This window comes from Spermophilus citellus (assembly GCF_964194105.1).
Source record: "Spermophilus citellus genome assembly, chromosome: 1".
NCBI classification, from domain to species: domain Eukaryota; kingdom Metazoa; phylum Chordata; class Mammalia; order Rodentia; family Sciuridae; genus Spermophilus; species Spermophilus citellus.
Window position 1 is genome coordinate 162727853 of NC_138182.1, and position 21317 is coordinate 162749169.

The 21317-nt window shown below is 33.4% G+C and overlaps 1 protein-coding gene across 2 annotated transcripts in view; it reads left to right on the top strand.

The window, feature by feature from the left end:
* Positions 1–3917: 3917 nt before the first annotated feature.
* The window catches only part of YTHDC2 (YTH N6-methyladenosine RNA binding protein C2), a 79105-nt gene continuing 61705 nt past the window's right edge, over positions 3918–21317 (top strand). For both annotated transcript variants that reach the window (XM_081281702.1, XM_081281703.1), the window contains exons 1-7: positions 3918–4352; positions 5594–5684; positions 11461–11657; positions 12807–13006; positions 18060–18226; positions 19122–19224; positions 19916–20072. In XM_081281702.1, coding sequence (XP_081137828.1) covers positions 4142–4352; positions 5594–5684; positions 11461–11657; positions 12807–13006; positions 18060–18226; positions 19122–19224; positions 19916–20072 — 1126 coding nt within the window. In that variant the 5' untranslated portion in view covers positions 3918–4141. The remainder of the gene's footprint in view (positions 4353–5593; positions 5685–11460; positions 11658–12806; positions 13007–18059; positions 18227–19121; positions 19225–19915; positions 20073–21317) is intronic.

Below are 21317 nucleotides of genomic sequence, written 5' to 3' on the forward strand. Positions count from 1 at the left end.
ACTGTGTCACTACTGTGACCAAAATACATGACAAGAACAATTTCCAGGAGGTAAATTTTTATTAGAGTTCACTGTTTCAGAGGTTCAGTCCATGGTAAGTCAACTCGATTGCTCTGGGCCTGAGGTGAGACAGAACATCATGGTGGAAGGACTCAGCAGAGGAAAGCCACTAAGCTAATGACAGCCAGAAAATAGAGAAGGGACCAGGGACAGATAGTCCAAGGCCACAACCTCAGTGATCTGCCTCCTACTGCCACATCCCACCTGCCAATGGACACCACCCAGTAGTCCCTCTGGCTACTGTGGTCAATGGATTACTGCAATAAAAGGTTCATCCACTGATGACGCTAGAGCCCTAATCATTTCCTAAAAGCTCTGTACCTAGTTGTATTAGAGACCAAGTTTCCTACACATGAGCTTTGGGGAACATTCCAGATCCAAACAACACAAACCTCTTACCTAACTATCAATTACTGAGTTCAGAAAGCTAGTACAACTAATTTAAGTTTTGCCAGTTTTCCCACTAATGTCTTTATTCTGGCCCATGTTCCATTCCAGAAATTCTTGTTGTATTTGGTTTTCATGTTTTCTTAATCTCCTCCAATCTCTGAAAAGTACATGTTTTCATAATCTTGACAATTATGAACATTATCGGCTATTTTGTGGAATGTTTCTCACTTTGAATTTTTCTAATTTTTTTCATGATCAGATTGATATTTTGTATTTGTGGTGAGAATACCACAGAAATGATGTTATGCAATATATGTGTAGGTAATGTTGTTGATAAACTGTATTATTGGTGATGTTAACTTGATCAATTGGCTAAAGTGACATAAGTTTCTTCATTGTTAAGTTACTATGTTCCCTTCATAATTAATGAATTATAGAGAAATATTGACAGAATATGCAAATATTCTATTTCTTATCATACCTTTGCTCACTATTTTTATTTAACATCTATAAATGATTCTTTCCTAACATAATTACGAATGTGTTGTTTCCTATGGTGATATTCTGTTTTTATCATCCTTTCTATATTTATTAAATAGAATATTTCTCTAAGGAAGAGCCTTCCTTTCTCCTATTTAATTATTCATTCATTCAGAAGAATGAATATAATAATAATAATTCTTATTAATATATTAATAATGTAATATTATGCTGTATATTATATAATAATAACTAATATTATTTATTAATATCATAATGGACTCATGGATGTTTATTTTATTCTACGGGTTGTAAACCAACACTATAATTACTCATGCATTACTTAAATTATGCTAACTTTGATGCTTAGTAGAACCCGTGTTCTTTTGACAAATCTATATGCTCTTTTACACAATTTCCTTTTTTTGACATCTGAAGATGTTTCAGGTTCATGTTATCTTTGTCCTTTCCAGCCCTGGATTCAACCTTTTTTCTAGAGGGCCTTGGTTCTCTTTATGGGAAAATAACACAAACTAAGATTTGGGTACTAGGTGTACTCACTGATACCTTGTAATTGCTTTTAGGCTCACTCAGTATTTATACTCATAAATACATACTTACACATCTATTTTTAATTTTATTTTTTTAGTATTGGGGCTTGAACCCATGGCCTCACAGATGCCAGGCAAGTGTTCTACCATTGACCTACATTCCTAGCCCTATTTTTAATTCTCTCGTTCTTTCTCTTTCATTCATATATATACATATTTCCAAGAGTTGATACTGATACCACTGGTTCGACTCCAACATTGCAGAGCTCATTCTCAACTAATTCCTTCTTCAATATCTAGCTGCAGACCAGAAAAGATAAAGAATCATACCATACATCACTTGTATCTACATTCTATTGAAGAACTCACCCACATAGTTTTACAATAGGAGTAAAATGTGGGGAAACATGGGAGGAATGTGGTCTAATGTTGATCTCTGAAAGAAGAGAAACATGAAAATTTATAAGCATTAGTATTCTTTGTCATACCCAGTCTGTCATGCAAATATCACTTTCTATGTGTACCATGAGATGAAAAGCTTGGGAAGCACTAATCTGGAAAGATTAAATGATTTGCTCAAATCAAGAAGCAGATAGATTTCTTCCAGTTAAATTATATTTTCTAGGATTAAACACCAGTTTATTATTACTATTTGGAAATATTTTTGATATGCAAGTAATAAGTCAGTGGAAAAATACCAAAATGGAACTGTAGTAAGTAGCTCTAAAACTTTCAATTTAGAACCTAATTTTTGATCTCTAAGTCAAGTAATTATTTGAGTGTTTTAATGTACATATATTTCTTGGGTTTTTTTTGTGTGTATATTTCAGTTCCCAAATTATCATTATTTGTAGATATGACATCCTGTTAAGCATTGCAACACAGTTGGCTGTGATTAACATAGTGGACATTATAATAAACTCTTTCAGGATGAGTTGCTAGTTTATAGCTATGTAGGGATTATTATATAGACATTTTGCTGCAGTGAGATGATTGTTATCTATCTATGGCTTTCTCTCTTTATTATTATCTATCTATGGCTTGCTCTCTTATAAAGTCTGTAATACATCTCTGGATATTAGGATAGTCCACTCTCAAAGCTAGCCACCTGTTTTTAGCAAGGGGCAGAATATAAGACCTATCTTTCCTTGTCCAGAACTCTTTCTAGGAGTCAATAAAAGATATTTGGAGTTTAAGGATTATGAGAAATGTATTCTGAGGGCAGAGATAACCAGTCTTAATTCTAGATTCTAAAACACCTATTGTGTGCTGACAAAACAGGGACAAACACTATAAACAAGGTTTCTGATTATAAGAAGCCTATATCCTAGTGAGAAGAGCAAAAAAATATTTTCAAAAAAGTGGCAAATGAAAACAGATTCATGTGAGAGAGCATGCCTAGGCAAGGGATGGAATTCTGCTTTAGATGATGATAAGTTTTCAACGGAAGATAGCCTTATGCAGGAGAAAATTATCCAAGTGCAAAGTTCCCCAGATGGTAAGGAGCTTTGTGTGAGAAGGGGGGGGGGAGAGAGAGAGAGAGAGAGAGAGAGAGAGAGAGAGAGAGAGAGAGAGAGAAGTGCATCAGAACAGGATACACTATCATGATGGTGAGGGCAGCCGCAGAGTGTCTTGAGGTCATGGTACAAATTTAAGGTTTGTTCTAATTGTAGTGCAGAACAATTCAAAGTCTTTATATTGGGGTGTGATGCTATTTGCCTTATATTTTAAAAAAGATTACTCTGGTTGCTGTCTAGAGGATAATCAGAGGAAGATCAGAGTGGCAGGGATTAAATTTATGTTAGTGGGATTGCAAATCAATGTAAATTCTCATAACCTTCCCTCACTACCCCAGACTAAAGGGTCCTACCTCCATATTCCATCATACCCAAAATATGAAATCAATAAATAGTTATAGTATTTATAACTATGACGTAATCATTAACTTGTTTTTTGTCTGTCACCCCATTTAAGGTTGAGAAATAAAATATAGACTCTCAGTTAAATACGAATTTCGGGTAACGGATAATTTTTTTTCCACTATGTGTTTCCAAATATTGCATAGGAAAGATGGATACTAAAACATTATTCTTTGTTCATGTGAAATTCAAATCACTCTATTGTCTGTATTTTTATTTGCTTCATCTGGCAGCCTACTCCCCCTAGAATATAAACCACATGAGGGCGGGAACTTTTGTCTATTTCCTAATGCACATCGAGAGTGCAGCATACTGCTGGGCAGTAGGAAGCTGTTCTGAAGGAAGGAGCGAAGGATTAAGCCAACTAATAAGTAATTGAGTAAAAGGATTAAGGAGAACACCTCCGCGGGCGGCGAGGGGAAACCTCACCATCACCTGGGTGGGAGTTTCGGTCTGCACAGCTGCCGCCTAGCGGGACCGCTGACGTGCTGAGGTCACGGGCTGCGGCGGGCCTGGTTACGTCATCACGCTCGCGCACTCGGCTGCTCCGGGGCTTTAGTGGCGCCGGCGCTTTTTGGCTTGTAGTGGTGAATGCTAGCTTTCTGGCGACTCTGACCGAAGAGCGGCTGCCGGCTGAGACGTCGGGCTCGCGCAGTTGCCCCTGAGGCCCACATTCCCTGTCGTTGGCTGTCAGCAGCAGGCCTGGCCGCTCCCGCGCGGGGAGAACATCTCCTCAGGGCCATGTCCAGGCCGAGCAGCGTCTCCCCGCGGCCGCCGGCTCCAGGCGGTGGCGGCGGCGGCGGTGGGACTGGAGGCGGAGGGGGAGGCCCCACTCCGTGTGGCCCTGGGGGCGGCGGCCGGGCCAAGGGTCTGAAGGACATTCGTATCGACGAGGAGGTGAAGATTGCAGTCAATATCGCTCTGGAGCGCTTCCGATACGGGGACCAGAGAGGTGCGGTTCCAGACAGGGACCCCGCGGGCCGACGGCCCTTCGCCCCCGGCCCGCAAACTGGATCCCCTGAGTGATGGGGCTGCCCCAGAAAAGGAGGGGAGACCGGGGCCGCCCACCTGGCAGCCCTCCGAGGCTCAGCCCGGGTTGGAGCGCGGTGGTGCCCCTACGGTGGGAAGTGAAGAACCGCAAGCTGCCGTGCGGGTCCGCTGGGTTACTGACCAGCACTTGCCTGGCATCAGAAGGCGGGAAGGTCAAGTTGCTCCCAAGCGGGAAGTTTTTCTTTTTCCAGGACTTTGAGCAGCCTTGGGCAGCTAGGGCAGCGTTTTTTGGGTATTGGTAAGCCTCTACACTTACGTTATTTAAAAGCAGCTTAGCCTTAACTAGTTAACATTTAAGCTACAAAAGTAGAAGAAGGAAGTCAAACAGATAAGTAAATGCACTTGCAAAATGTTTAAATCTTAGTAACATCATGCTAAACACTTAGACAAATTGAATTTATCTTGGCCTACGAAGCTATTCCACACCTTAGAAGACTCTGTCTTGGGTCCTATAATTCAGGACCAGCAGCTCACCTGTGGTGTCTGTACAGCATCATTGAATGCTCCCTCCGTTTTGCTGACTTAAATAGAAGACTTTTTAGTTTCAGTCCAAACTGGGTGACCTGGAAGAGTAATTTTGAACTTCTATTAAAACAGACGTAAAGTATCAGCACTATGTAACAATAAAGCTCATCCAAAATAATGGAACATAAATTCAGTATAGTTTTGAAAGCAAAGACAGTGGAGTTTCATGTTGAGAACTAATGCTTGCATATTCTCATTGTTGAAGGAAATAAACATTTTGTTAATTAAGCATACACCTGGATTACAGATGTATGCCCTGCTTAGTTAATTCATTTTGATGTTCGTTGTGAGTTTATAGCAATGTTCTGGGTGCTACAAGAAGCAAGTAAGGACTAAGTAAAAATACTAAATTATGTTCATCAGTCATTATATCAGCTCAAGATTCCAGCAGTCTTTGGTAAGCATCAGAGTCCTTTATCATATTTAGGTTCATTACATGGTTCAAAAAAATTAATATCAGAATTCTGGTAAGCATTCAGTGGTTATTGAATTAATACTTACTTTTCACAAAATATAATTTGACTATATGCTTATGTGTTTTTTGTAATTTGCATTTTTATATATTACTTGAAAGAAAATTGTCCATCCACAAATGGTACTACTTTTTTTTTTATGTAGAAATGGAATTTCCTTCTTCACTGACCAGTACTGAAAGAGCCTTTATTCATCGATTGAGTCAATCTCTTGGTTTAGTTTCTAAAAGTAAAGGGTAAGCTGATAGTTTTTCTTATTTTAAAACAGATTATTTATCAAAAAAAGGGATAAATATGTCATAGTACTTAACCACTGAACCACATCCCACCCCTTTTATTTTATTGTTTTAATTTTTAAAAAATTTAAAATAATTTTTTTTAATTGTAGGTGGACACAGTACCTTTATTTTATTTATTTATTTTTATGTGGTGCTGAGGATTGAACCTAGTGCCTCACGAGTGCTATGCCAGTGCTCTGCCACTGAGGTACAACCCCACCCCAAGTTGCATAGGGTCTCACTAATTGCCGAGGCTGGTCTTGAGCTCGTGATCCTCCTGCTTCAGCCTCTGGAGTCTCTGAGATTACAAACCTGTGCCACTGTGCTCGTCTGGTAGCCTTTCTTTCAAAATGAAGACATGTGATGGATTTTGTTTTCCATCTCTTCCTAACAAGTTGAATATACTTTGGTTTTAGTTTTAATAGTTGCTCATCTTTTAGTGAAGATAGTCTTCTTGTAGTAATACCCCCATTTTGTGATATTTAGTATATCTTCTACTAAAGTTTTCTTTGAAAGTCAGGTTTCACATGCCAAAAATTCCATCTTGTCTTTGTTTAATTTTTTTCCTCAACTGAAATCATTGTGTTTTGGTCCTGAGAGAATACTTTTCTGGGCTGGGGTTGTGACTCAGTGGTAGAACGCTTGCCTAGCATGTGTGAGGCACTGGGTTCAGTTCTCAGCACCACATATAAATAAACACAATAAAGTCCATTGACAACTAAAAAAGTATTTAAAAAAAATTCCATTTCATCTTTTGTTTAATTTTTTTCCTCAACTGAAATCATTGTGTTTTGGTCCTAAGAGAATACTTTTCTGAGTCTGACTTGTTTATAACCAAAACAAAATCTTTTCCTCTTTTAATGCAAGTTAGACAAAATGAAGTTTACAAAATTAATGGTTAAAAACTTGTGGAATGAAAAAATACAAAGTATGTGAAAGTAGATTTTCCACATATGTGGTTCTTATCCCATGACTGTTACAGTCACTACTTAATAGGTACTGAAGTAATTTATTCACCTTGACCAGAAGGGTATACCCCTTTTCAGTTTTACCCTTTCATCTTATAAGGGTTCAAAGTAGTAATGTCTCTTGAGGAATTTTTTGACACCATTAAAAAGAAACCCTGCTATATTCAGTGATAATAACAGCAGCTAACACTGAAGTGCTCTTATGCAACAGTCACTGTGCTAGATGCTTTAAATGGATTATCACTTAATTCTCTCAATAGTTTAATAAGATAGGTTCTTTTATTAACATCTGGTAACTATATAACAGGTGAGGCCATGAAAGCTTAGAGGTGGTAAGTAATTTTCTTAAAATCACATAGCTAATAAGTGGCAGAGCCAGAATTTGAACAGTTAATGTGTAACTAAAATAATTATTTTTTTTGTGGGGGAGGGTACTGGGAGTTGAACTCAGAGCACTTGCCTAGAATACATAGGGTCCTATCTCTAATCTCTATCACCACCCCTTTTTAAATTTTGTTTTGAGGTAGGTTCTTGCTGAATTTGCCCAGATTGGCCTTGAAGTTGTGATCTACCTGCCTCAGCCTTCTGAGTAGCTGGATTACAGGTGTATGCCCTGCTTAGTTAATTCATTTTGATTTTCATTGTGAGTTTATAGCAATGTTCTGGGTGCTAGAAGAAGTTAGGTCAAAAATAATGTACGGGAATTTTCATTTTCCAGGTACTTATAGTCTGTTAAGTCCATACAAAGAACAAATTTACTACAAACTGTGGATATAGCATGAAAGCAGCTGTATTCATTTTAGTGGCAAAGTTATTTGGTTGGTTATTAAACTATTAAGTTTCTAACTAGTCATAAAAAAGTCCATATTAATATATTAAAGTTTAATATATTAAACTTCAATAAATTTGTAATTCTGTATTACATACAGTTTTGGGGTGAAAATGATTTAGATCTTTTATCTCCCTGCTCAAGGGAAGTATAAATATAGGGTATAAGAAATTAAGTATTTATATTTAGTAGTCATCTAATGAATGTCTTGGTTTTTTTTAGAGGCATTAACTCCTTGATGGCTGGCAGCTTTTTTTAATCTTTTTTTTTAAGATGTTGATGGACACTTATTCATTTATTTATATACAATGCTGAGAATTGAACCCAGTGCCTCACACATGCTAAGCAAGCACTCTATCACCGAGCCACACAATCCCAGGCCTGGCTGTCAGCTTTTTAAGTAGTCATTTCTTTGGCTTGTTAGATAATTTTTTTTTTTTTTTTTTTTTTTTTTGTGCTGGGCATCAAACCCAGGGTAGTATATGTGAAATAATCTACCACTGAGCTATACCCCCAGCCTCTTTTAGATGATCTTTTAAATTGTTTTCAGATTTGGAAAGTGGAGAATATTAAGGCATATGGCTGTTTCTGTTAAATGCTTAATAGCATGTTTAGTAAACTGATAAATGGATTAATAAAAAAAATTGTATCAAATTTGATTGGTTATAGCATAATTTTTCTTTTTTTTGGTGGTAGGGATTGAACCCAGGGCCTTGTATATGCTGTTTGTGCTCTACCACTGAGCTAAGTTCTCAACTCCCATAATTTTTCTTCCAAAGGAAGAAGCCATTGAAATGCCACAACTTCACTATAGCATGTATTGGTTATTTTTACACTTTGAAATTACAGATAAGAAATTCTTATCTATAATATTATTACATTAGTTTTAGTTAATTTTTATTTTTAATTGACTAATAATTTTATATATTTATAGAATACATTGTGATGTTTTGATACATGTATACATTGTAGAAATCAGGGTAATTTAGCATATATATCACCTTAAATATTTATCATTTCTTGGTGGTGAGAATTTTTCTTTTTTTTGTGTGTGTGTGTGTGTGTGTGTGTATGAGAACTTTAAAAAATTCTCTCATAGCTATTTTGAAATGTGCCTTATTGTTAACTATAGTCACCATACTGTGAAGTAGAACACCAGAACTTATTCTTATTTAACTATAACTTTGGACCTGTTGACCAAAGTCTCCCCTTTTGCCATCCCCATTGAGCATTTGCTTTTATGCTTAAAAACTGCATGTGAGGGTTGCATTTTGTTATTTAAAAAATTCTAGCTGGGCATGGTGGTGTACTTCCGTAATCCCAGAGGCTTGGAAGGCTGAGGCAGGAGGATCGTAAGTTCAAAGCCAGCCTCAGCAACTTAGTGAGGCCCTAAGCAACTTAGTGAGATCCTTTCTCAAAATTAAAAATAAATAAATAAAGGACTAGGGGATGTGGCTCAGTAGTTAAGTGCCCTTGGGCTCAATCCCTGGCACAAAAACCCCAGAATTCGGGGCTGGGGATGTGGCTCAGGCGGTAGCACGCTCGCCTGGCAAGCGTGCGGCCCGGGTTCGATCCTCAGCACCACATACCAACAAAGATGTTGTGTCCGCCAAGAACTAAGAAATAAATATTAAAAATTCTCTCTCCCTCCCTCTCTCTCCCTCCCTCCCCCCCCTCTCCCCCCCTCCCTCTCTCCTCTCTCATTCTCTCTTAAAAAAAAAAAAAAAAAAAAAACCCAGAATTCTTGTGAAGTTATTTATGTAGCATTATTTTCTGGGGCTAGTTTCTAGTTAATTTTTCTTTAGAAAGGGGATTTTTATGTTTTTCATCAAAACATAGTATCAATAGCCTTGGAATGAATACCTGATAAAATTTTAGTGTTTCAGTTAATGTAGCAGTATGTAATCTCTACTATACTGAATATTTCATTCAATGATGAGGTGAATATTTTACCAAAAATCTCATTGATCCTTTTGTGATACTGTCACTGTGATGCTGAATGTGGTAGGAACAAACACTAATAGCCACAGGTGGACTCTTTTATTAAACATAGAAACTGTCAACTTTATGCTGTTTCTGCCCTACCATCTGTGCTAAACTTGAATTCAATACATTTTAAATGGTAATGGCTATGTCATTGAACCTGCTTAATGTGAATTGTTTTTATAAATAAAAGCTGTTAGGCAACCTGTATTAGGAAGGTTTCATTTTGACTATTAATTTGATTGTAGGATTGTTGAAGAAGGAGAGTATATTTTACTCAACATTGTAATTCTAGTTTCTACCACAGTGCCTGGCCTAAAGTAGGTGCTCAATTAATGTATGATGATAGAAACCATATATTTAGTATTTAGTAAGGAATCGTCAGAAATTTAAAATTGTTGTAAAAAAAAGCCTCATTTAGAAGCCTTATATAGGTAAAACTGTATAGGTCAGTTTCCAGTTTAATATCGTTTTTATAATGAAGATATTGATTACAAAATTTAAAATCTAATTAGAATCATAAAAATTATCAAAGTAAGTAATAGTTGTTGTATTTATGACTCTGTTGCTTTTTTCTATAATATGCTGGTGATGTTAATAAATGGTAAAGCATTTTGTAAAATATTTTGGGTAACTTTTTTTTTAATTTAGGAAATGAGCCAGATGTGGTGGCACATCCACCTGTAATTTCAGCAACTTGGGAGGTTGAGGTAGAAGAATGGGAAGTTCAAGGCCAACCTCAGCAATTTAGTGAAAAAAAAAAAAAGGGACTTGGGATGTAGCTCAATGGTAAAACGCCCCTGGGTTCAATCCCCATTACTAAAAAAAAAAAAAAAGGAAATAAAATTTTTCTCTGATAATTATGTAATAACTTTCATTTATGTTAGAGCCCATGCTGAAGGTGGAACATAGTAAAACTTCCTGACATGATTACTTTTACACTATGGAAATTACAGATATTTTTTCTGTAACTATTATGTTTACTTTTAGTGAAATGTACTTGACAGTATCATTTTAATCATATAATATTCCTTTGAAATAAATATAATAATCTTAGACTTGAGCCATTAAATAATTTTCTTATGGCGACACAGCCAGTAAGTGATAGAACTGGGATTCAAATCCATGTCTTGTGAGCTTTCAGGGCCTGAGCTCTCAGTACAATTAGTGCCAGATAATATCCTTGTGTTATTAAATCATTCAAAACACTTGAGGATTTCCTGTGTGTATAGCATTTAACCTAGTGTTTTTGGAGCTACAGAAGTATAAAAGACATGGTCAGTTCTGTACTAGATAAAGAAACAAATGAATTTCCAGGAAATAACTTGAATAGTTATAGATCATCATTACCTTTTAATTAAAGAGCCTGAAGCTTTGAAAAATTTCTTCTATTAAGAAAAAATGTATCTGAAATAGTTACCAGAAATGCTGTTTTATGAATTTTTGGTTCAGCCACTAAACTGGCTCTTTTAACAGGTTTTCATGGGAGTGTGACATTACCAACATACTGTGGAAGCGTTCAGTGGGACACATTAATCTGAACAGTCAGCCATAGCTGCTTCATTGTCACTTTTAGGTTCTTTTGTTTAGAACCCCACCCCAACCCCACCCTGCTCTATATGCTTCACAGCATGTATTAACTGGTGATGTTTCCTCTACCATAAAGTCTGCTAAAGACAGATTTTCAACACTTCTGGATAAGCAAGCCTCCCCCCCCCCTTTTTTTTTCTGATTTCAAATTAAATTTGCCACATTTTGAAATTTTAATTGAAAATAGTCTTGTGGCCATTTTAGCCCTAAATTTCCCTTTATTGCATTTTGGGAGGATGTTTAGCATTTTATCCCAAAAGTGTTTTGATTTTTTAAAAATGTTTTGCTTGAGAAAAGTAGGCATATATGATATGTGAACTAGTTGACTGTATGTAGTAAACAAATGATTTTTATTAATATTCAGAAAGGGAGCAAATAGATACCTAACTGTGAAGAAGAAAGATGGATCAGAAACAGCTCATGCAATGATGACCTGTAATTTGACTCATAATACAAAGCATGCTATTAGGAGCCTAATTCAGAGATTTCCTGTCACCAATAAAGAGCGAACTGAACTTCTGCCTAAAACAGAAAGAGGAAATGTGTTTGCAGTTGAAGCTGGTATGTATTTTCTGGTGAGCTTCCTTGTTTACCCTGTTATTTGATGACTGTTCTTTTTCCATTTAGATTTATTTTTAAAAACTTATATAAAATAAGTTTTTTCAGTTTGAATAGTTTGTTAGAAATGATTAAGAGTTGTGAAAATTTGAGAACAAAATGCAGTTTTAAGGCTTGTCATGGAGTTGAACCAAGTTTTTTTTTTTTTTTTTAAGCATTATAGTAATAGCTAACATTTACTGAGCACATATTGTGTGCTAGGCAGTGTACTAACCCATTATAAAAGGCCTCATGGCAACCTTTGTCCTATGAAGAGTTAAATGATTTGTTTAAAGTCATTCAACCAGCCAGGAAACTAAACAGGGATATATATACTGCCTTGATGCATTAATGAATAAAATTTTGAATTGGGGCTTTAGTATCTGTTAATGGATTGGTAGACTCTTTAGTTCATTAAGTTGCTCCAGTGTAGAAAAATTATTATTTTGGTTAGAAAATGAAGTTGTAATTTTACTATTTGGAAAAATAACTTCCAAAGTGAGACATTTATTTTATTACCTATAGTGACAGATTTGCATAATTATCTCTGTCTTTTGGAGCAGGTCTGCAGCAAATATATGGTCTTCAATATCAAATAACTTGTTTTAAATATAGTTAGACAAAACTTATTTGGAGCTATATGGAGAATATAAAACATATCTTTTTTATTCCTTCTTATGTTAAATGTGGATATTGCTAAAAGGCTCAACTAGGAAATTTGTGAAGCTTTCCAACCTTGTATTTACACATGTAATCCTGTTTCTCACTTAATCATACATGTATAAATTTAAAATATATAGGTTATTTTCTTTTTCTGTAATGTTTTCATATTGTATGTCACAATTCTTATAAATATAATGCACATTCTTTCCTACTATAGAATTTTAATTTTCTGTGATACTACTGATGGAAACTTATGGTAAACCTGAAAATAATTTAGGTTATCAAAATTGTGTTTTTAATGATTATTAAAGAATCAATTTTTATTCATCTATGTGGGTACTGAAATTTGTACTATATTCTATAGTAAGTATAGGAGAAAAACATGAAGCATTGAACACTTCTTTTTCAATTTTGATTATAATTTTTTTGTTCTTCCATTCGTTTTCAAAGAAAACCGGGAAATGAGTAAAACAAGTGGGCGACTCAACAATGGCATACCTCAAGTTCCAGTGAAAAGAGGAGAATCTGAATTTGACTCATTCAGGCAGTCTTTGCCAGTGTTTGAGAAACAAGAAGAAATTGTAAAAATAATTAAGGAAAATAAAGTAGTTTTGATTGTAGGAGAAACTGGGTCTGGAAAGACCACACAGGTTTGTTTCTCTATCCCATGTTGTAGTTTTATATCAAGTTTATTCTACTTGTGTTTATAAACAGAAAAATAGAATTATGGTTATTATACTAGTGGTTATTTCAGAAATATTACTGGGAGTAAATTTTGAGAATTTGTAGAAAGGAAATATTATAAATTATTTATTTTATAACTAGAGTAGTTTATCTTAAATCTAAAATAGAGGTGAAAATGCAGATTGGTATTATGGAAGAAACATGGGCTCAGATCTGGAGTTCAAATTTCAGTTCCTCACTTATTTGATGTGAAGTTTTAGGCTAGTTTTATAATCTGTGAGGTAGAGTCTTCACTTATAAAATGAGACTAACTGCTACTTTTTTAAGGGTAAGATTTAGAGAGGCTATCTCTATAAAGCACTGGCATGCATGGCGTTTTGTACATAGCAGCTAAAGTAAAAGCAATAAAAATTAATATAGTTTGAGGAATAGAATTAATAGGAATATGTTTGACTTGGATGTTTAGAATCAAAGCATATCTTTGCTATGAAGTTCCATTCACATGATAAAAACTTGAAAGTAAATATGGTGCAACACAACCATCTCTTGCTTACATTCTTTTAAGTTTCAGCATTTTGTGATGGGTATTAAAATTAACTTGCTATTGATTGAGTTTCATATAAAAGTAACATTTCTTTCATAGACAAAATTTGGTTTCGACAATTAATATTTTAAAAAAATATTTTTAGTTGTAGATGGACGCAGTACCTTTATTTATTTATATATGCTAAGGATCAAACCCATTCCCTCACACGTGCTAGGCAAGCACTCTACCACTGGGCTATAACCCCAGCCCAACATTTCTCATATTGGTTGGCTTAATAAGTAGTCAGTTTGTAAGGAATAAAGGTTTATTTAGTTAATGGAACCTGAGAAGTCCAAGAACATGGCACTGGTCACTGGTGATGGTTTTCAGAATCATAACGTGGTAGAGGGCATCCCTTGGCTAGACAAAACATATATTCTAACTTGGGTTTCTGTTTTTATAAAGTTGGTAATGCTATCATGGCAGCCCTACCTGCTTTACCTCATCTGATCCTCATCAGAAAGACCTCACCTCTGAACACCATTAATATAAGAATTTGGATATTAAGTTTTGAACTCACAAACTTTTGGGAGACACATCCAAACCATAACAGAGAAGTTGACTATATCTAAAAACTTTTTCAGTTATTTATTTGTAGGACTTAGTCATTTGAACCTTAAAATGAGCTAGCTAACTCATTTTTGTCTGAAGACAAAATGTTTTTTCTTCAGCATAAGTCCTTGTATGACTTAGTGAAATTCCATAGAGTCACTTTGAAGAATCTCTTTGAATGTCTGATTGATTTGTAATTCCCCTGATTCATATTTGTTTTACAAAACTCAAACATTATGGAAAATATTACAGAGAAAGTGAAAAATAGAATTATAATTTTCCTGTCACACTCTCTACCTGTTGTGAGAAACTTTGGATACGTTTTAGTTTTTCTTTGGGGAAGGAAGTGGGGGATAATATATGTTTTGTTTTTGATCTCTCTTAGCACTGATTTATTTTATATTTAAAAAACCCCAAAGGTCTCTTTATAAGCATTGATATGTGATGATGTTTTTTAAAAACAGACATGGGATAATGGCATGTTACTTTTTTCATCTCAGAAACTGGAGGTTTTCCATGTTACTATCTAGAGATATACTTCATTTTAAAAACACCTAAATAGTATTCTTGAATATTTTTATAATGATAAAAAAATGATTTAAAAAATGTTTATGGTGTGCTGAGTTTTTACAAGAGTTGTCTTAACTCAGCCTTTCAGTAACTTCAAAGTATGTAGATTTATTTAATTATCTTTTTAGAGATAAGGAATAAAAGCTAGAATTTATGGATATTAAGCTGCCAAGGTTAATATAACTAGGAAATAGAGCAGGAATTTTGGTATTATGTGTTGTATTTACTTTCTTATGTTGTATCCTACTCTTTCTTTGCTTATTTGTGGATGTTTCAATGAGATAAATTCCTAGAATTGCAAATACCAGATTAAGAATACTGTATTAAAAGTTGTAATAGTTAGATTAACTAGTTATTATGTAATAACTCTGAAAAGAATTAGCATATTAAAACAGTATTGACAGTATTGAGAGTTTTGAATTTATTTTTAGAACACTTTATATATTAAGGATATATACCTGTTGTCTGTTAAACATGTTAATTTCTCAGAATTTTTAATTTGATTTTAGTTTTACTTACGGTATCTTTGCTTATGTTATACAATATGTATGAAAAGATATTATATTTCACTTATAGTTGAAGAAATAAAAATCAATGTTTATCATATTGGCAATCTAAAATTTTTATTTAATAAAATCTGTCAATCTTTAAGACTTTGAACCATGCTAAAAGAGGAATTTTCTTACCATCAAATTAAAAAACACTTCCTATAAATATTTTATGCTCATTGTCATCTGACAAATTCATCAGGAATTTGTTGTATCATATCAGGTAGAAATTTTTTTGTCAATGTCTAGATGTTCAAATATAACCTTTGTCTAATATAATAACCTATTCTCTTCCCCTATAAAATGTAGTTTTTGATCAAATATTAAGTTTCTGTGTACTTGGGTCTATTTCTGGAATTTTTGTTATATATCTCTAATTTCATTATCTTTTCCTGCACCAAGAGTCTGCTTTTTTATTTTTTGTAGTTTACAGTATATAGCAAAACACTTCTCTTCATTATCTTCTACTTTTTTGAGTGGTTTCTATAGAATTTGCAATATATATTTACAACTAATCCAAGTTCAGTTTCAAATAATACCACTTCACAGTGTGAATAACTTAAATAGCAAATTAGTTCTAATTCCTTTATACTGTCAATTGTATTGTCACTGTCACTCATTTCACTTATATATAAGCATACACATATATACATATAAACACAAGATTAAACAAATGTATATACATATACATATATATATATATATATATATATATATATATATATATATATATAAACATATAAACATACATAATCAAATACATTTTTGTTGCTATTATTTTCCATTAGGTCAATAATGAAAAATTATAGTAATTATAAGGGAAAATTATAATTATTTTACCTTCACTTTTTATTCTTTGCTGTTCTTCCTTTCTTTATGAAGATCTGCGTGTCTGCCCTATATTATTTTCTATATCTTTAAAGAACTTAAAAAAATACATTTCTTTCAAGGCATGTTTACTGGCAACAAATTCAATTTTTGTTCACCTAACAAACTCATTATTACTTCTTTTGAAGGAAATTTTGTAACATAGAATTCTAGGTTGATTGACTGTTTTCTCTCAACATTTAATTTTAGTCTGCTCTTTGCTTGCATGGTGTCTATTGAGAAGTCAGATGTAATTTTTATTTTTGCCTCTTTGTAGGCAAAGTATTTTTTTCCAGTTTTCTTTCAGAAGTTTTTCTTTTATCTTGAATTTCTGTAGTTTGAAATGATATATTTATCTTTAAAAATATTTTTGGCAGTTCTTTTACATTTATGCTTCTAGATGAATAAGTAAAGTTCATCCTAGAGGCTAATAAGGTTTATATGAAAAGATCTTTCCTACTCATAATAAAAACCAAAATATATTTATCATTGGCAGAAATTTTAAAAAATGATGATATTCTGTATTTGCATATTGGAAAATAGCCTTTTTGCTTTGTTGGTAGGAGTATCAATTGTTTTGGAGAACAATTTGATAGTTTTTCTATTGAGGTTATGAATGTACACACTTTGAAATCTTTATTTCCAGTAATTTATAATACATAAATCTGCATAAGTATATGAGAATAGATTTCACTGCAGCATTGTTTTTAATAGCAAGCCAGAACACCAATAACAAGTTAAAAAGCTGAAAATTACTTAATGTGTAGTCATATTTGTTAAATTATAGCACATCCATAAGATGGAATGTGTAGCTGTTAAAATGCATTAGGTATATCTGATAGGTGAAAAGAAAATGCAAATTTAAACATTAAATACAGTAATCACTTTTAATAAAAAATGTTTGTATACATAAACATCCTGAATTTTGTGAATTATTTTTCTTGAAATAGTTCATGATAAACTAATAAGTAGTTTATAGAGAGCATTATGGCTATGGCTGGGTAAGACTTTTCATTTCAAATCTTTATGACCTGCTTGAATTTTATTCTTAGAAAAGTATTTGCAGCCTGCTATTATTTGTCTTCTTTATGCTTTTCACTATTTAAAAAAGCACAGTGGAATTTAGATTATTATTTCACTGATTCTTAGAATGATTTGGGGGACAGCTGAAGTTTTTACAATAGTGATTATTCCCATCTACGAATATAATGTATTTCTTTACATATTCGGGTCTTTTATTTTTCAACAGCATTATGTTGTCTTCATATAATCCTTAAATATTTTTGATATTAATTTAAAATATTTTAATTTTAATATCTAACAAAACAAGATCTTGCCAGGCATGGTGGCCCACACCAGTAATCCCAGCAGCCCAGGAGGCTGAGGCAGGAGGATCACGAGTTCAAAGTTAGCCTCGGCAAAAAGCAAGGCACTAAGCAACTCAGTGAGACCCTGTCTCTAAATAAAATACAAAAGAGGGCTGGGGATATTACTCAGTGGTCGAGTGCCCCTGAATTAAAACAAAAAAAAAAAAAACAAGAATAAGATCTTTTAAATTATATTTTCTTTTTTTAAAGTTTTCAATGGATACAATACTTTTATTTTGTTTATTTTTTATTATTTAGCTTTGTTTTTCTTTTATTATGTGGTGCTTGGGATCAAATCCAGTGCCTCACACATGCTAGGCTAGCACTCTACCACTGAGCCACAATCCCAGCCCAAATTACATTTTTAATTGATTATTACCAGTTACATGAAAATTGTTGTTTTTATGATTATTTTATTTGAACATGTTATTGAACTTTTAGTTCTATTGGTGTTTCAGTTGATTTATTTGGATTTTCAGGGTATGCAAAATACATATCATTTTATAGTATTTTAAAATTTTCATTTCAGATTCCTCAGTTCCTTTTAGATGATTGCTTTAAAAATGGTATCCCCTGCCGTATATTTTGTACTCAACCAAGACGATTAGCAGCTATTGCTGTGGCAGAAAGAGTTGCTGCAGAGAGAAGGGAAAGGATTGGTCAAACAATTGGTTATCAGATCCGATTAGAAAGCAGGTAAAGATAGTTCTTGTATCTTCTTTAATGTTTAGAAAAGATTAAATGTATATATTTCACTAAAAATAGAGAATGTGTTTGTTGAAAAGTTAGTAAATTTATACTAGGATATCGAAGTCATGCCTAAACTTAGTGAGGTTTTGAATAGTTTTAAAAAAAGAGTTTATGGATTACAGATACAAATCTCATTTCATAGATTCATAATCTAGTACCAAGTTTTTTCACCTCTCTGAACCTCAATTTTCTCTATAAAAGAGGCTAATAAAGGCCTGTAAAGCACAGCTTTGATGTAAAGTTTATAGTAAGCTCTCATTGAATATTAATGACTCTGTTTTAATGTCATTCGTATTGGTTGAGTATTCCTTATTCTAAATACTTGGGAGCAGAAGTATATCAGATTTTGGAGGTTTCTAAATTTTGGAGTATTTGTATAAACTGTACTGGTTGAATATCCTTAGCCCATATGCTCTGAAATCCAAAACTTTTGAGCACTTTGAATTTTGGATTTTTGAATTAAGGATGCTCAACCTCCAGTAGAGCTAATAATACTTTCTTTACAAAGAAGTACCATTTCTTTGTTTTCAGTAGAGATTAAAAAGGTTGATTTCATTTGTGATGCAGTTTTTTTCTCCAAGCAAAAAGTTTTTAAGTTTTTTTTTTTAAACCTGTTTAACACGGTACCTAGTTAATAGAAAGCTGTTAGTAATAATACATTTGTGAGCTTCTTAGACATAAAATATGTATTTCTTATAACTTTGCTAATAAGCTGTACTTATGAGTATACTATTATTTTAGCAATACTTAGTAAAGTACATATAAGGTCATCATTTAACATAACTGTTTTAATTACATACAAGATTTGTAATTATGCGCTTTATTTTGATTTCGTAAAAAGGGTTTCTCCAAAGACACTTCTGACATTTTGCACTAATGGAGTATTGCTTCGTACATTGATGGCAGGCGATAGTACATTGTCAACTGTGACACATGTTATTGTGGTAAGAATATTGCTGAATTTGGGATATATAACTCAGATTGCTTAATACTTAAGTACATAATTACATTTATAGAACAGGGTAAAAATGAAAGCTAATTTTTTGTTTTGAAAAGGCTATTTCAATCAAGTTACTTTGTGTCTATAATTATTAGAAGTAAATACTTGGTAGTAAGTATTTTGTACTATCAGATCTAATGAGGTAAAATAGGACATTTTAAAAATGTAAAAATTTTCATATGTGAAAATAATGCAAGTAATTAGAATTCTTCAGAAATTGTGAAAGTTTTATCTGTATACTTAGTTATCTGATCCCTCTTTAATATCATTTATTTCCCAGTTGTAAGTGTATATTTTATAGTCATTTAATTTCATGGTTAAGCTATTAAATTAATTAGCCACCGATGGAATAAGATGAGCTACCTTCTTATTAAAGAATTCTAACCTTAACCAGTTTGTGTTATAAAAATATTAGATTAAGTTTGTGATAAAAGGCAGTACTTTTTGTCATCCACAGTAAGTGGTTAATGTCCAATTATTTCTGAATTGTCCATAACCCAAAAGTTCCACTAATAATGATTGGCCTTGTTCACGTTTGATTTGAATTAATGTAAGTCCTGTAGTGCCAGTATTTTAAAGATTTAGTCCTCCATAATCTTTTAATTGTTCCATTGTTTTATTTCTGTTTATTGCAGGATGAAGTGCATGAAAGGGATCGATTTAGTGATTTTTTACTTACAAAGTTAAGAGATTTGTTGCAAAAGCATCCAACTTTGAAACTAATTCTTTCTAGTGCTGCCTTGGATGTAAATCTTTTTATAAGATATTTTGGAAGTTGTCCAGTTATATATAGTAAGTTAAATTATAAACTTTCATCTATAATTTTTATGAAAGAACAGTTTGGGGTATGATTGTATATATTTTTCTAACAGAAATTGGAAAATGCTTAGAAGTAGAAGGTATCCATTTCTGTTTCCTGTGATATAGATATCATAGTTCTGTTTCATACTTCTCTTTTTCCTTCTATAGCTGTTTGGTGTTGTGTAGTAAATCCAATTCGGTACTCTTAAATAAAAGAAATATGCCGGGCTGAGGTTGTGGCTCAGTGGTAGAGTACTCACCTAGCCCATGTGAGGCATTAGGTTCGATCCTCAGCACCACATAAAAATTAAATGAAGATATTGTGTCTACCTACAACGTAAAAAAACACACAAAAGAAGTATGCCTTATTTTGATCCTGTGTTTCCTTTTAAATTCTGACCTATAGCTTCTTCCCTTTATTGTTAGATTCCTTCGTAAACTAGTCTGTGTTCCCATGTGTACTCATCATTCATTTCTTAATATTGTGACATTTAACTTTTGCTCTTGCTTTTTAATAAGAACTGATTTTTTCCCATTTTTTTTAATATTTATTTTTTACGTGTAGATGGACACAATGCAATACCTTTATTTTTATGTGGTGCTGAGGATCGAACCCGGCACCCCCCCCATGCTAGGCGAGCGCTCTACCGCTGAGCCACAATCCCAGTCCCCCCAATTCTTAAAAAAAAAAAAAAAAAGATTAATTCCTTTTCAAAAGTTACAGAAGTTGTATAGTTGTATGTGTTTTCTTCATATATAGAGAAAAACTTCCCTGTCTTCTTTTTGTTCCATGTCTTATTTCTTGATACTATGGGTTTTAAAAGCATTGTATATATCAACTAAGGTTGACCAGCCTCTTACAAACATATGCATGTATATAAGGTTTACAAGATTGAGTACATACCTGATATATTACTTGTAATTTGCTTTATTTATATGACAGTAAATTATGAATAGTTCTCCAGTTCAGTAGCTCTGAGTCTCGTTCATTATTTTAAGCAGTGCTTTAGAGTTTCATAATATGGATGTACCATGGCTTATTTAACCATTCCTTTATTTTTGGACATTCAGATGAGTTCTGGATTCCTTCCCCCAACCCTCACCATATATGAAAAACGTTAAGAAGAGCATGCTTATAGTGTATTCTTTATATACTCTTAATTCTAGAGATAGGTCTTGAAAGTGAAATTGCTGAGTAGGAAAAGTCTATATGACTTTCAATATTAATAGGTTTTG